This window comes from Apodemus sylvaticus, chromosome 11 (assembly GCF_947179515.1).
Source record: "Apodemus sylvaticus chromosome 11, mApoSyl1.1, whole genome shotgun sequence".
Lineage (NCBI taxonomy): Eukaryota > Metazoa > Chordata > Mammalia > Rodentia > Muridae > Apodemus > Apodemus sylvaticus.
Window position 1 is genome coordinate 45,329,525 of NC_067482.1, and position 16,846 is coordinate 45,346,370.

At 43.3% G+C, this 16,846-nt stretch overlaps 2 protein-coding genes across 2 annotated transcripts in view; both read right to left on the reverse strand.

Annotated features, from left to right (window-relative positions):
• The window catches only part of Fam114a1 (family with sequence similarity 114 member A1), a 68,839-nt gene that overhangs the window by 37,617 nt on the left and 14,376 nt on the right, over nt 1–16,846 (reverse strand). The window contains exon 3 of the mRNA XM_052198812.1: nt 8,575–8,662. Within this exon, the coding sequence (XP_052054772.1) occupies nt 8,575–8,662 (88 nt within the window). The remainder of the gene's footprint in view (nt 1–8,574; nt 8,663–16,846) is intronic.
• On the reverse strand, nt 4,686–5,085 carry LOC127696247 (SRA stem-loop-interacting RNA-binding protein, mitochondrial). Its single transcript, XM_052198813.1, has one exon. The coding sequence runs from the start codon at nt 5,067–5,069 to the stop codon at nt 4,734–4,736; it is 336 nt and encodes a 111-aa protein (XP_052054773.1). The 5' UTR covers nt 5,070–5,085; the 3' UTR covers nt 4,686–4,733.

The window sequence follows — 16,846 nt, forward strand, 5'->3', positions numbered from 1 at the left end:
GTCTGTTTCTTTGTTGGGAAGAGCAGCTTCTCATGTCTCGGGACACAAAGGACTGACCCTGTCTGTAGTCCCAGCACTTGGAAAGCAGAGGAAGGTAAGAGACTAGTCTCAGCTACCTAACAAGTCTGAGGCTTGCCCGGCCGACATGAGACACTGTCTCAAACAAAACAGCAATGGGAAAAGAAAAAGCTTCCCGAATGACCGCAGACAAGTGTGCATACACTGCCTCTAAAACTATCCCTTTGTTTTTGAAATGAAATACAGTTTTTAAAGGGCATGCAACTAAGATGTGTTTAAGCCGGCATGCTGCCACGGTGCTCTATGTTTTCTGATGAACAATTCTAATATTTTGTAAGTAAAAGAAAATACTTTCTGAATTTTCCTAGAAATTCAGAGTTAAGCTTTTATTTACCTAAAAGCTGTGATTTTTTTTTTAAATAGGTAGAGACTGCCACACCCTACTTAGCCAGGCCACTTCCAAAGCTTGACTTAGTGTGACATCTAGTGCCCAGATAAGGAAATCGGAACAGAGCCTCTAGTAACTTTTTTTTTTTTTTTTGACTAATGTCTCCATTTCCAGAGATAGTGTCTGGCTTCTACTAGCAAGGGAAAGACAACAAATCTGTGTGACACTATTTCGTGTAGTCTGTGGAATAACTTCACATCACCATAAAGCCTAAATATCCTAAAACATGGAAGGCTCTGGAATCCCAAGACTCTGAGGCTGGGACTGGGTCTGGTTTTCAGGCTGCAGTAGGTGAGTTCTGGAAAGTCAAACCAGAAAAACAACAGATCCAAATCAAAAACAGGATGACAAGAATGTCACAGGACAGTGTCCTTTAAAAACATTTCGTGGTCATCTGGCTTTTAAATTACCTGTGCTCACACGCTAAATGAAAGCAATCTAGGCTGTGTGGTGTTGGTTACTTAATTTGCCCTGGTGTCTGCTTCTGTGTTTTCTCTGCCAGGAGAATTATAATATCTACCTTCGAGTAATGTGTGAAATCTCTCCACTATGGACATTTATTGAACCTTTAGGACATCCCAGACACTGTATTAAATTGTCTACTTTTCTTAATAACACTGTGCTAAGAGATGCATTATTCCCCTTCCATAACTGAGAAAACTGAGGTCAGTCAAGAGGACATCATCTGCTAAAGGCCCCAAAGTTGGTAGGTGGGAGGCCAGGATTCGATGCCAGTCCATTTGATGCCAGAACCAACATGGATAATCCCTTTGACATCCTGAGGAGGTTTTACAGTCAAGTGCATTCTAAGCTTGATTCCCTAACTCCCTGGAAGTCAGATCCTTGACCAGGTGCTTCTTTGAAACACTTTGGTTTATGCTAACCTGAACTTGAGTTGCCTCACCTTGACTGCTCAGCAAGGTGAAGTTCACGTTCGCAGTGTTCCCTGACCCTAGCTCCTTTATCCCAGTCAGGCCTTGCAGGACCAGGGTTGATGTCCAGAATCACCCCTGTGCTGTAAGATGTGGAGATGCGGTTGGGTTGGGACCAAGGGATATGAGGTGATACCACACCCCAGTTTAATTTTCTTCTCAAGTCCTCTTCTTGCAAGTCCTATCAAACCCAAAAGCCCACACACATGAAATAGTGTGCTTGAGGAGGCTGGGTCTCCAAATGTGGTCACGAGGAGCAGCTGCAGTTTCTAGATAGCAACTTGATGATCTGGTAGCTCAAGGCCTCTCTCTGTTAGTCTCATTCGCCAAAGGCAAGGGCTGCAGATACATCATGAGGAGGTGTCTTCCCATCTAAATTGCTTCTTTTTAATGTATTTCCTTCTTTTAAAAACTGAATACATATAAAACAAACAGACAAAAACCCCATACATTGGTTCTCTGATCTGTGTGGTTGAATTTTTTTCCCCTAATATATTTTGAGGGAAATGGGTATAACATAAAATGTATCCTCTTAACTGTTCCAGTATACAGTTCCATGGAGAAACACATCGCTAATGTCCATTTCTAGACCTCTTTTGTACCCGTTAGGCAGTAGTGCCTCCTCACTCTACCTACGGCCCTGATAACCTCCGCTTTACTTTCTGCCTCTCTGATTGTGATTACTCCAGGTTGAATCCCACAGTTCTTGCTTTTGGTACCTGGGCTTGTTTCACTTAGCAGAATGACATTCAAAGTTCATCCATTCGTAGCATGCTGGAATACCCTTCTGTTTTAAGGCTGCATAATATTTCACTGTATACCACGCTTTACTCGTTGGCAGATCTATGACTTGCACCTACATATTAGTGTTGTGAATAATGACTTTGAACAAGGGTATACAATAACTCTCTGAGATCTTACTTTCAAGCCTTCCAAATATATACCCAGCAATGAAATAGGTAGATGACATCCTAACAGTTCTTTATTGGTGTATATATTGGTTGTTAACTCATATGACCATGTGGAACCACCTTTTCCTCTAATCTTTGTTCAAATCTTGCATCATCAAAGCCTACTCCAGCACCCTCTTAAAAACTCTAATCTGCACTCCCAGCAGCTCTGATCTTTATCTGATTTGTATACTTTTAGAGATTTGCCACTTCTGGGGCTCTACATAATTTTCCTATTCATAGAGTGTACTCTCCGCTGGCTTTCCCCTTCCTCTCGGGGGAGGCAGCTTTGAAGCATTTGCTTAGCACTCAAGTGACTATGGCAGCAGGCCATGCAGTAAGAAGTCGCCGCCTGGCTTCTGTATTGAGTATCTCTGCACAGACACATCAGTGAACTTTGCAAAGTACCAGCCGAGGTGGACTGGACTGAGAGGGATGTGCACTTCAAACTGTATGGAGAATGACAACCACCCTCCTGAGAGGTCTCACTTTACTCTCTTCTTGGGGGTGAATAACAGTAATAACAGTCATCTAAAATATTGATCTTGTTGCACACTCTTGGATTAATGAATCCAAGACATAATAACAAGGAGCAGCATGTAGTTGTTTTAAGAAAAACATACATCGAGGCTGCCACGCTCCAAGAAGCAAGCTGAATGAAGCTTTAATAGCTGACAATCAACTTTCTTCCTGGAAAAGTCTTCGCTCTCCAAAATGATGGCCAAATTTCTCTGTGGGTCGGTGTTCACATACACCCCCAACCCTAGGGTCAGGGTTAAGAATAAGTTCTACTGAGCTGACAATGTTTGCATCAAAGCCTACCAGGAACCCGTCAGTCTTGTTCCTGGGACAGCAAGTTCAAAGCGCTGCGGGCGACTGTAGCAGCCATAGCAAAGCGCTGTAGCACTACTGGGCGGGCGACTGTAGCATCAATAGCATGCTCCTTCTCATGGATGAACTGTGGTGGCTGCTCTTGGTTGTCAGCTTCGCCTCATCTGGAACTAACTAAACACACATGGCCGAGCTCGCCTGTGAGCTATTCTTTTCTCAGTTAAACCCTTTGAGATGGGAAGACCCACTTCTAATCCAGATCCTTTGTGGTGGGAAGATCTGTCTCTCATCTGGGCCACACCTTCTGCCGGTAGGCTATATAAAGGACATGGAAGAAAGGAGCTCTCTCTTTTCTCTCTTCTTTCTTCTCTCTCTCTCTCTCTCTCTCTGTTTGCTTGCTCTTGATAGACAGTCCATTCCTTTGCTGGCATTAGAGCCAATTTTTGGGGGGGATTCTCACATATACTGAAGGCCAGCTGAGACATGCAGCCTTGTGGACTGAACAACTACTGGATTCTTAAACATTTCATTGATAGATAGCCATTGTTGAGCTAGCTGGCCACAGTCTGTAAGCTACTTTAATAATTTTTCAAATAAATATATATATATGGAATATATAGGATAGATTATATATATATTCACATATATTTGTTCGTTCTGTAGGCTCTGTTCCTTTAGAGAACCCCAACTAATACAGGGTTCCCTAAAATTAATCCTTAGGAGTTTTAACATCATCAACATCACTTTACAATAGATTAGATAGAGATAGATAGATAGATAGATAGATGGAGATAGATAGATAGATAGATAGATAGATGGAGATAGATAGATAGAGATAGAGATAGATAGATAGATAGATAGATAGATAGATAGATATTCTCTTTCAGTTGATGCTAATTTGTTTTCACAGTAGCACAATTTTGATAAGTTTGTCATTCTTTGCAATAAACATTGATGTTATTTGGATAGGGCTGGCAGAGGGTGTCACCAGAATGTGAAAACTTGCAATCTGTGCAAGGATAAGAAAGGACAGTGACTTTGAGAAAGAAATATCAGATATATTCTGTTCCCCAACCAAATATTCTGGCATTAGATATTTGGAGTCATAATACTGTCACAACCAACTTTTCAAATAAACATTTAGGCCTTCGGCTGATCTAATAACAAATTCCCCATTCTGAGGCTTGACTCGGTTCGACCACTGACCCTCTCTTTCCTCTTGATGATACATTCTAAAGATAAGTTCTGTCTATGAGGTCCTTGTAGGAAATCATTGCTGATTTTCATGATATTGCTTTGAAGTTATCGATATTATCATTTATTGGGTCATTTTTCTGTATTTTTGACATTTCCCTCCTTTGGTTTCTGAATGGAATGACAAAGATTTTTATTGCATTTTTGTGAATTTTCCCACAGGTATGTGTGGCAGACAAATAAGTCTTCTTAGACTGTGACACAGTTTGTCTCTGAGTGATGAAAATATCTTTTTTTTTTTTTTTTTTTTTTTTTTTAAGTTTCAGTTCTGTTTATTTAATGGACAGTACACTGGTCGTCTCAGAAATCTTTTTCTTCATCAGATGTTTGAGCTCCATGCAAAATCTTTGCTCTTTGAGCTTGAACATGGACTTTTACTCCATCAATAATATGATGTTCTTGTTGTAATGCGTTCTGAAGTTCTTCCTGTGAAGAAAACTGAACCCAACCCATGCCTCTGTGAAAGCCAGTCTCTTTGTCAAAAGGCACAGAGCACCTTCTTACATGGCCAAACTGTGCAAAATGTTCTCTGAGCTCACTCGTTGCCGCGGTCCAAGGAATTTTTCTGATAAACGCAATAGGCCGAGCCGTACCGGAACGCAATGCGGCTAACCTCTTTACGGCGGAGGCTGCCATCTTAACACTGAATGAATCGAAAATATCTTTTAAGAGAGAAGGTCTGTAGATGGGATGGATCTCAGGTGGGGCAGTCTCTGGATGGTCTTTGCTTCAGTCTCTGCTCCACACTTTGTCTCTGCACCTCCTCCTATGGGTATTTTGATCCCCCTTCTAAGAAGGACCAAAGTATCCACACTTTGGTCTTCCTTCTTCTTGAGCTTAGTTTGGTGTGTGAATTGTATCTTGGGTATTCCAAGTTTCTAGGCTAATATCCACTTATCAGTGAGTGCATACCCATGGCTCCAGCTGCATATGTAGCAGAGGATGGCCTTGTTGGACATCAAAGGGAGGAGAGGCCCTTGGTCCTGAAAAGACTCGATGCCCCAGTGTAGGGGAATGCCAGGACAGGGAGGTGGCAGTGGGTGGGTTGTGAGAAGGGGGTAGGGGATGGGGAGAGGGGATAGGGTGTTTTTGGAGGGGAAACCAGGAAAGGGGATAACATTTGAAATGTAAATAAAGAAAATATCTAGTTAAAAAAAGGAAAGAGGGTCCCTCAAAGAACTGGTAGCTGAGAAATGCATTCACATATGCATTCTTCTTAACCTTAGACTTATAAAGAACATGCAGACAAGGCAGAGCAATGTAGGGGAGTTGGACGCTAGTCTCTATGCCATACACACACAGTTCCTTTTACAGGTAACCATGATATGGAAGCATCATTTTCTAAAAGTGGGAAGAATCCTTATGCTTTCTTAAGTATCCCTTTCGTTTTTAAGTTTATTTATTCACTGTATGTATATGAGTACACTATAGCTGTCTTCAGACACACCAGAAGAGGGCATCGGATTCCATTACAGATGGTTGTGAGCCATCATGTGGTTGCTGGGAATTGAATTCTGGACCTCTAGGAAGATCAGCCAGTGCTCATAACCGTTGAGCCATCTTTCCAGCACCCCCCCCATCCCCCTGCGCCCACTCTTTTTCAAATAGAGAACCTGGGTCTCACAAAGGGCAGCTGCCAGGCGCAGCTATCGAGTCAGTCTCTTACCATGACAGGTCAGAAATACTCAGGACTAACACTCATGGTACAGGGCTCATTCCAAGAAAGTACCACCTTCCAAAGGTTTGAATTCTCTAATCACTTTCCTGCCGACTGTAAAGACAACCACCATGACTGTAGCGTTTCTGCCTTTGTGAATTGGGCTTGTGTGTCTAGTGCAGTTGGCAGCCCCGTGTAAAGGACTGCATTTTGCGTGTCTGTCTGCAACTGAATTACCCTGGGGGTGACATGAGGCTGGGAGCGGAAATCAATACCAGCTGGACGTGGTTATTTTCTTTACTTTCTGCAGGCAATCTATGAACCTTTAAGAGCATCTCCACGGCTGCAAGTGCCCTGCTTTCCAATAAGTTTCTTTGCCCCTTGATGCTAAACTGTTACTGTATAAAGCCCTGGTATTGACACGTTTTTTCTGGATGCCATGGAAGTTATCTCTCATTATTACTGGGAGGCGATGAAAAGGGCCTTTGTGGAGGTAATAAGCCCGCTCTGCTTCCCTTAGATCTGCTCTGTCTCCCTCCTGACTCCTGTTTTCTATGTGGTGCGCACTGGATACAGAAATGCAGAGGCAAAAGACCACAGAGCAGAGCTCTGAAACTCTGAGCCAACGCGTGGCTTTCCCTTGAAGTTACCCTTGGGTCTTTTGGTCACAGTGACACGAAGGCTGCTGCTCCTGTGTAGAGCTAGAGCTATACCATGTATTGACCACAAGTCTATAAAATAAACCTTGAGGGCAATCTAGGAGTGGTGCTGAGTGACCAAATTGGCAGTAATGGTTGAGAGCAATAGAAGAAATCAATACAAGAGGTATACCCAACTGTATTCCTCAAGTTTATGGGGGACAAGTAAATGTTATTGCACAAAAGCACATCTTGGTCATTTGAGAGAGTGTGATGGTTAGTGCTGACTGTCACCTTGATCGGCTCTAGAACTGCCCAGGGGACATTCCTCCAGGGACCCCTTTGAGAGATTACTTATGTTAAGTTAGCCTCTGTGTGTCTATGGGGGATTCTCTTGATTAAGTTACTCAAGGGGAGACCTGCTCATTGTGGATGACTCCATTTCCTGCACTGTGATCCTGGACTGTATAGAAAGGAGAAAGGGGGTCAGAAGGGAAAGGGTCTGCAGCTCTACAGGGAAATGTTCCTGCTACTAAGACCAGAGTTCAGTCTCCGGGGCCAGCACAGTGGAGGGGGAACTGGCTCCTAATGTGTCATGTTCACTGCTCTCCCCAGTAAGAATAAATAAAGCGAAATGAGAATTGTTAAAAAGACAAAGGGGAACGTGGAAGGAGCAGGAACATTAATTACTCTCTGCTTCCTGACAGGGCTGGAATGTGACATGTAGCTCCGGCATCTGCTGTCAGGACTCCCCTGCCATGATGGGCTGTACCCTAGAACTGTGAGCCAAAAACCCCCTCTTTCTCCTTAAGTTACTTATGCCAAGGTGTTGTGCACCAGCAACCGGAAAAGAAACAGAAGCTGTGGGAATGGGAACGGCAACCGGCGCCATCTTGATGCCGGTCCACAGGCAGTAGCATAAGATCTAGGCTCTGGTGGATTAACTGTTAGGCTGGGGGTGGGGCTGGGGGTGGGGCTGGGGGTGGGGCCGGGGTGGGGCCGGGGTGGGGCTGGGGGACCAGCAGGGCTTTTGTGTGGCTGTGAAGGTAGGAAGCTACTGTACTTATCCTCTTCACGGTGCCTCAGGTAGAGGGACTTCAAGAGTTAACACCAAACCCAAGTGAAGGCCGCAGCTCGAGCGCTGACTGCCGGTGAGGCCTGAACGACAGACTGCAGTGTGCACAGAGGGCACTGCCTGCTTTCTATGCACAGGCATCGCCGGTTAGTTCTTTTAGAGAATAAAAGAGATTGAAGTTCATGGCAAGACCCTCTCTCAGACAGACAGAACACCAAATGACATAAGACAAACACTATTAAATTTGGATGAAAAATACATAAAGAATATAGCAACCTGGAGTGGTGGTGCACACCTGTAATCTCAGCACTCAGGAGGCTGAGGCAGGAGAATCACAAGTTCAAGGTTAGCCTTGATTACACAGTAAGGCTCAGTTCTTAACATTGTGAGTGCATGTCTGTATTTGTGTATATGTACAAATTTGTGCATACATATATGTATATCTATATCTTAAATCTATACTTTAATGGACAATATAAGATAGTGGTTTAAAACTATGCCACATGACTTTTAAAACCCACACCAAACACTGCTGACTTGAACAATGTCCTAGTCTCTCAGTGGTTCAGCAATTTTATCTGTAAAATGGAGGAAGTAAAAATATCTCTTCACAGAGTCATTGTGAGGAACAAATATGAGAGGCCCTTAGAGCAGTAGATACCAAAATGGATTTTTCCTGGGCAAATGTTAAACTCCATCACTATATGGTAAGTCAAAATCTCTTGTCCCGTCAAGCTTCTGAACGCTGATCTGGTGATACCCAACACTTACCTACTGTGGCTGATGCGGATGAGAGCAGAGATTTCCCCCAGGACCCCCAGCCTGCCCATCTTCCTGCCTGCGGTGAGGAGTCCACAGCCTGCAGAAGAACAAATTAGCAGCAGGTCAGATATTCTCTTTGCTTCTGAATGGAAAAACATTCATTCAGAGAAGCAGTTGAGATGCAGAGAAGGTTCAGGAACAAAACTCACCACCAGCCAACCGCATGGCCCAGGCTTCTGGTTTATACGGGCCATAAAAGAGTATCTTGACCCACACAGCAATATGTACTTTGGAACCAAACTTTGTAATGGAGGGGTTGGCTCCTGTGGACTTGGCCCAGTGTGAGGAGGGATCTGTGGCCCTCTCAGTGCATGAAAGACAGCGACAAGGGCTGCCAGGGGTGAAGGGTCAGGGTTAGGGGAGTGGCGGGAGAGCAGAGAGAGAAATGTAACAGAACAGAAAAGTGATTCAAAAAACACTTAACATGACCCTGGTTTAGCCAATTCTTACAAAGCTAATTAAATGACAGAGTGGAATGGAGTGGAAATGCTAGTGTGGTTGGTGGATGGTGGTGTACAGCATTGGCTAAGAGTATTTGGGGATCTCTGTATTCAAACTGTTGGCTTCATTCAAATGACCCCTGCAACTCCAGCCCCCACCTATAGGGATGAATGTGTTCCTGGCTTGTCAAGTTCTATCTCCCTGGTTTCTGAACTATGAACTGGAGACAGTGGTTTGGTGTGGGTCGTTTGTTTCAGCATAATATGAAAATGCAGGTATGGAGGGTCACCCTATTCTATTCACGGAGCTAGCTAAGGGAAAGAAGGGTATGCAAGATGGCGGTGCACCCAGGCCACTGCATGGGCGCAGCATCTTAGATGGACGTTCTAGTCTTAGGACTGGCTGCATCTCCAACTCTGTGTTCTAGAAGATTCCCTCATAGTTTTGCTTCTCTCTCTCTCCTCCCTTTCTTTCTAGTTCTTGTCCCTAATCCATCCCTAGAGACTCAAAAAATTATTTGTTGGATAAATGGCTGAAATGCATCCATTTTCTTGCCTAGAAGTGCAGGAGTTTCTGTTAATCTCATTAAGTGAGTCCTGATTCACTGGAAGCACAGCTTTCTCTTACTATTCACAAACAGATCATAAAAAGCAAAGGAAGAATATATAGATCCACAGTAAGTACATAGACAAAGTAAGAGAGCTTGTTTATAGGAAGGGAGGGAGGGGGGAGAGGAAGAGCCAATATAACCTGCGGATTCTGTAACTCAGAGACCGGCCATCAGTCATCCCCAATGCCGGCCCCCCTATTGTCTTCCTTGCAGATGATGGTGGTATACTCATCAGTTTTCCACAAAGATGTATATAAATTGGGACGCTTTTGCTTTTGTGATAAATTTTCAGTTACAGCTGTTGCCAATTCTTTCTCCTGTTCTGAATGTAAAAACGATGCTTTGCAGTGAAGCAGGGAAATGTTCTGCCTCAGGGAAAGGTCAAAAAATCCCTGGTCCTGATGCTGATGGAGCACTGAGCCAATGGCTGGGAGCTACTCATCCCCATCTATTGTATTATAAGGAAAAAACACATCACTGTTCTGTAATCCACTGTATGTGGATTTTACTTATTTGTATCTCACTGCATTTCTGATTTACCCAGTAAATATCAAATATTATCCATTCAGCAGAGAGATACGACCAATGGAAAAGGTCACAGAATTGAATTGCACAGAATTGAGTCGCAGTTCTGCCATTCTGCACAATGAGTTACTGAAGCTCTTCTAAGCCCCCATTCATTCGTTACAAATGCAAGACAAGACAAAGACTCTCAGAATTGGGGGAATCCACTCAATGATATTGTAGACTTTTGTAAAGTTGGACCTTGAGTATATGCAATGAATTTTTTAATACACATAAAGGAACTCTCACAGCCAATAACCCCGCTGGTCTTGAGAAGATTAAAAAAGTTATTTCATATGAATTTGTCATATAAACACTCCATAAATGTTAGGATGAAACACCAGCTTTAAGGCTGTGAAGGAGGGAGCTTTGCAAGCTGGCTGTCAGTTTTTCCTTCTGTCTGGAAACAGAGGGAGACTTGTCAGCATGAGCAGAACACTCATGACTCATGACTGTCTGCACTCATCTGTGGTGTCTACACTGATTCACCCCATTTGGCAATGGAATCCAGTAGTAGTTTTATACCACCAGGAAGATGCTTGATGACTAATATCATTAATTCACTGGGCCAATCACTGCCTGTGATTAGAAAGAACAATGAACTCAGGGGTGGCGCTTCTGACTCAGATCTACAACAGTGACTGTGCCTTGACAGCTGGTAATTGGCTAGCAAATAAAACAGAAAGTCAAATGCTATGTAATGAGGGACTACTTCAATTGCTTCATTAATAAAGTCCTTAATATTGAGCTGGAATTTCTGACTAGTTATAAGGAATATCTATAATTAATAGACAATCCTCAAGTGGCTAGATGTGCACAATTAAAAAAATAGAAACTAAATAAATGTTAACCGTGAATTATGTATCTCATCATAAGGATTGTCTCCACTAACTGGTCATTAGGTGACATACTTAGAAGCCTATAAAATAGTCGCATAGGTCCCAGGAGAAGGTTCAGGGGGTAAAGGGACTTGCCATGCGGGTCTAATGACATGAGTTCAATTCCTGGAACCAACGTAAAGGCAGAAGGAATTAACCTTCTCTGTGAAGTCCTCTGATCTCTACATGTGTGCTAAGGCATGTGCGCATGTACAAACGCTCAAATACGAATAAAATAAGCAGAGCAGATCAGCTTGCTTCTCACATTATCAATGCTGCTGTAAAGCTCCTTTCACCTTTGTATCTCTCACCTCCTTTTACAGAGGCCTTCCTGGCCTGTTGTGGAGAGCCCTGGGCTTGTATTTTGATGCTAATTCAACTCCTGGGAGGGGCTGCAGACTAGAAGTGATTCATATATACAAGTGTCTTGTGAACCTTCTCCACACCTTAACTTTTCAAATAAAGGCTAGAGCCAATGATTGGAGGGGAAAGAGGAGGAGAAGCTAAGAGAAGTGAGGGGAGGAGAGGAGGGGAGGGGGAGAGAGAGAGGGAGAGGGAGGGAGGGGGAGAGGGAGAGGGAAGGGGAGGGAAGGAGGGGGAGAGGGAAGGGGAGGGAGAGAGGGAGAGGGAAGGGAAGGGAGGGAGGGAGGGGGAGAAGGAGAGGGAAGAGGATGGGGATGGAGGGGGAGAGGCTCGGTGGAGCAGAGAGGGAGACACGGATATCCAGATGGCCTTAGATGTATTTCTGGGGTTTTGGAGAGGTTAGAAATATTGGGATAAGACTTTATCATTGTAAATTGGCATTATGAAATTGGGAGTTTCTTATACATAATTATATTTGGTTAACTATTCAAGTTTAAGAGTCATGCTTTACTGGATACTTGGAAGGAGTGGTGCAGAGGCCTGGCGGGGTGGTACGCTTTCTTAAATAATTATCCCTACAGTGGCCTATCTTAGAAAGCAGAAGGCATCCTATGAGAATTCACTATGATTTTTTCTCTTTCCCATAAACTCATAAGAATGACCTTGTATAATTGGGGCAAATCATATTGATCAAGGACATCTAAATCATACTTAGAGGAGCTAGAGAGATGGCTCAGCAGTTAAGAGCACTGACTGCTTTTTCACAGGATCTGGGTTTAATTCCCAGCATTCACATGATTGCTTAAAACCCAGAATCTATAACTGCAGTCCCAAATGATCCAACACCCTCTTCTATAATCTGTATGCATTAGGCATGCATGTGATGCACAGACAGACATATAGACAAAACACCCATACACATATAATAAATAAATAAAATTTAAACAAAAAATAAGGTCCAATTGGTCCTTTGAGCAATCACAACCATTGTGTGGTCTTAAGAATACTCAACTATGCAGGATTCCATCAAGTTCAAAGTTCCTTAAGTAGAGAAGACATTTAAATACCTAGTATCCCACTTAACATCAAATAAAAAGTACTTTTTAAGCCAGGCAGTGGTGGCGCACATCTGTAATCCTAGCACTTAGGAGGCAGAGGCAGGCAGATTTCTGAGTTTGAGGCCAGCCTGGTCTATAGAGTGAGTTCCAGGTCAGCCAGAGGTATACAGAGAAACCCTGTCTCGAAAAAAACAAATCCAAAAAAACCAAAAAAAAAAAAAAAAAAAAAAAAAAAGGACTTTTTTAGGCTGGACCTGTGGCTTAGTGGTCCAGCATTCGCCCGGCTTGAGTAAGGCCCTAGTCCCATCCCTGGCACCATCCTTGCCACCACCCAAATGGCTGCATCACTTTCTGGGACTGGAATGTGACTCTGCCACAAAGCATCTGCCTAGGCTTGTGTGAGACCGAGTCAGAGCTCCAGGAAAACAAACCAATTTAGGTGAACAAGTTCAAAACTACAGATACAAGGTAAAGACCTAGAGGGTTCTGTCAAACACAAGGACCATTCACATTTAGACGGTAAATACGTATTTCTGTGTTAAGATAAAACACCAGTGTGGATGCCCCATCCCTGAGAGAGATGAGTCAGGCACTGTGCATATCTCATACCAGGTTGTCTGTCATTAGACCATGAGACCAGGTCTTCCTTAAGTCCTGTAACTCACAGCACAGATGCTCTGAAATACAGCAACGAGGCTTCAGGCTGTCCTGGGTGCCTGCTGTGCTGTCAGAGGGTCTGACTCAGCATGGCTTCAGTTATTACCAAGTAACTTTCTTCCCTCACGAGTAAACCATTTCCAACTCTGGGAAGATTTAAAACTTAAATGTAGAAAGGCTAAAGTGCCAAAGCCATGCTATTAATGTGTTCTGTGCTCATTTGACCTTTCCTGTCCTACTGATATTTATGAAAGTTAACAGGGTCACAAGGTTTGAAAACCAATTTACAATGAATAGCTGAATTATCACATCACAGACTTAAGCTGAAATGGCCCACATTTAGAATTGCTGTATTTAAGCCCACTTTATACATCTAATAGCTTTTATAACAATTAAGTACTCAGCAAGGTTTTGTAATCTATAGATGAGGCACTTGAAAGGAAATAGAATGTATTACATTTAAAACATTCAAGTTGGTAGGAAAAAAAAAAAGAATCAAACATTAAATTTCCCTAGAAAGCAGCTGCTCAATTTTGCTGGGCTTATATACCGAATTATGACTTGTGAGATGAACATAAATCCTAAGGAAGAATTGAGTGTTTAAAATTGAAGTCTTAATAAACTAAACACTAACTATTTAAATCAAATTAAGCACCTAAGTAGTTTTTTTTTTTTTTTTTTTTAATAAAATACACACACCAGCTTACACCAAAACCTATCTGACTTTGGGTATCCAAATCAAAGGATACCCAAGCCAACGGACCATGGTTTCATTCTTCTGTTGTCATGGAAACAATGTCATTCTTTTAGCTACCACTGTCCTTACCACCTGACACCGCCCCACCCTGGGCTGGTTCCAGGTCTCTCCCAACAGTGACTTCTCACATTTCACTATGCCCATGGTGTCTCCATCACAGCACCTCAGCAGGAACAAGGGGTTTCTTTCAAGCCTCTCAGCTTTATGCTTCATTATCTTTCTCCTCCACCTCTGCAGGATGATGCTGATCTCCTGTGCCCACTCCTCCACTGAAGACAGCAAGACTCCCCCCGCCTCCACCACCTTATGAAACCGTTTGCATCAAAGTCACAATGGCTTCCTTGTTGTCAAGCTATAGACTCATGTTAGTCTTTCATTGCCTGACCTCAGTAGGATTTGAAACTTAACAGATTTGGACTTAAAGCTCTCTAGTTCCATAGCATCAGCACTGGTTCACTCTTCTTTACTATAACAAAATACCAGCGGCAGGCACAGTTTATAAAGAAAAGGTGTTTACTGAGTTCACAGTTCTGGGGACTTCAAGGCAAGCTCCAGCACTGGCTTGGCTCTGCTGAGGATCTTGAGGTGGATGGTGTGTAGTGGAGCATGTGAGGATGGAATTACATCTCAAAACAGAAAGGCGGAGAACAACCAGTCGCTTAGACTTCTAACAAGCTGTTCTTGTGAGAGCTCAAGACTCTCCTGAGAGGCACCTTAATCCTTTCTTAGGACAGCTTCCTCAGGATCCCTAGGATTGCCCTACTTACCAGATGTACAGTTTCCCAATATCTCTGCACTGAGATCCAATCTTCTAACCCCATCTCTCAGGGATCCAACTCAAACTATATCCAAAGCACAGCATCGCCTCTGCTCTATCTTTCCATTATTAATTATAGTCAGCATTCCACATTATGCCTTTAGTTATTTTTAGAACACTCTTACATACATAGTATGCTATTATGTATGCTTCTTAGATTAAGCTACAACCTGAGAGCTGTCAGCATTCCAAGAAAATATGTGCAGTTCAGGTCAGCAGGGCAGTCTCATTAGGAAACCCATGCTCTAGAGGCAGCCATGATAAGCAATCCTATTATCTCTGCCTCCATTAACATCTGATGGCTTGCTAATTAGCATTCTGAATTGCAGGAATATATTTTAACTGGTGAACACAGCAGACTTTTTACTAGCACCCCAAATATCTGAAAAGAAAGGTTTTCAAGATTTATAGGTGGCTAAATACATCTAAGAGAGTCTTCCTACCTTTACATGTCCAGGCTTAAGAAAAACTTTTCTGGCCAGTGAGATGAATGAGCAGTTACGGTGTCTGCTGCCAAGCCTGGGGAGCTGAGTTCGATTCCAGGAGCCACATTATGGAAGGAGAGGACTGACATACAGATAACCCTCAACTTCCACACAAATGTGTGCATGTGTGCACATATGCACACACAGAAATAAATATAATAAATACAATGTATAATATAATATGAAAAAAGAAAGGCCTTTGCCTGTGTCAGTGGTCCTCCATTCAACTTTGAACTCAGGGGAATTCTGGTTACTCGTGCCTGGAGTCTTCTCAGGGAACTAAGTCCACCTCTGGAATTCAGTGAGCCTTTCATACAAGGCTCACTGACAGAGACCTAAAGGACGAAACAGAGGAGCATTCTTCTCAAACCGACACAGGAAACAGTTTCCATGGATTATCTCACTTCTCATGTCCATTGATGTTTCATTTAAAGTATCAACTGTCTGCAAAATAACTCCACTTTGCTGTCCTATGGACTCAGACTCTTCTCAGCAACTCTGAGTCCTATTAGACTTCTGCATCCTGGTTTTAATAATCCCCACCCTTATCTACAGACACTGTGGGATTGCCACCGGAGGCAGTATACTAGAGGCAGAGTCATATCCTCTGCTACAATCCTCTGCATAAAAGAATTTTAAGGCAGAACTCAGAGGTCTGATATTGTTGTTGAGACAGAGTTTTACTATATAACTCAGTATATAGACCAGGTTGGCCTTGAACTCACAGAGATCCACCTGCCTCTACTCCCTGACTGCTGTGATTAAAGGTGTGAGTCACTAGGCCCAGGCCAGAAGCATGGATTCTTAATAAGCATCTCAATTATTCTAATACACAATTCAATCTGGCCTCAAACTAAGTAGCCCAGGATGAGCTTGCAGTCCTGCCTTGTCTCTTAACTCCTGGTGTCCTGGGATTTCTGTTGCTGCAATAAACACCATGGCCAAGAGCAACTTGGAGAGGGAATGCTTTATTTCATCTTATGACTATCAGGTCCCACTGTACCACTGAGGAAGATCAGAGCAGGAACTCAAGGCAGGAACTTGGAGGCAAAAACCGAATCAGAGGCCATAGAGGAATGCTGCTTACAGGCTTGCCCCTCATGGCGTGTTCAGCCTTCTTTCCTCCAGAACCCAGGAACACCAGCCTAGGGATGGAACTGCCCACAGTGGGCTGGGCATACACCAATCATTAATCAAGAAAATACTCCTACATACATGTCTGTAGGCAAATCATTTTTTTTATAAGCACTGATAGGTGTTTTGTCTGCATGTGTGTCGTGTGAGGGTGCCAGATTCCCTGGAGATGGAGCTGCCAGGTGGATGCTGGGAATTGGACATGGCCTATGGAAGAGCAGTCAATTCTTCTAAAGGCTGAGCTGTCTCTCCAGCCCCATCCTATAGGCTTAGGGAGGGATTTTTCTCAATTGAGAGTCCCTCTTCCCAAATGAGTCTAGCTTGCATCAGGTTGATATAACACTGACCAATACACACACACACACACACACACACACACACACACACACACAGGGACTATGAGCTTGTGCCACCGTGCCCAACTCTGCTTTCCTAGGAAAAGAACTCTCTACAGTAG

Bases quoted from the DNA above. Each gene is read 5' to 3' on its own strand.
- LOC127696247 (XM_052198813.1), bottom strand. From the start codon at position 5,069: ATGGCAGCCTCCGCCGTAAAGAGGTTAGCCGCATTGCGTTCCGGTACG.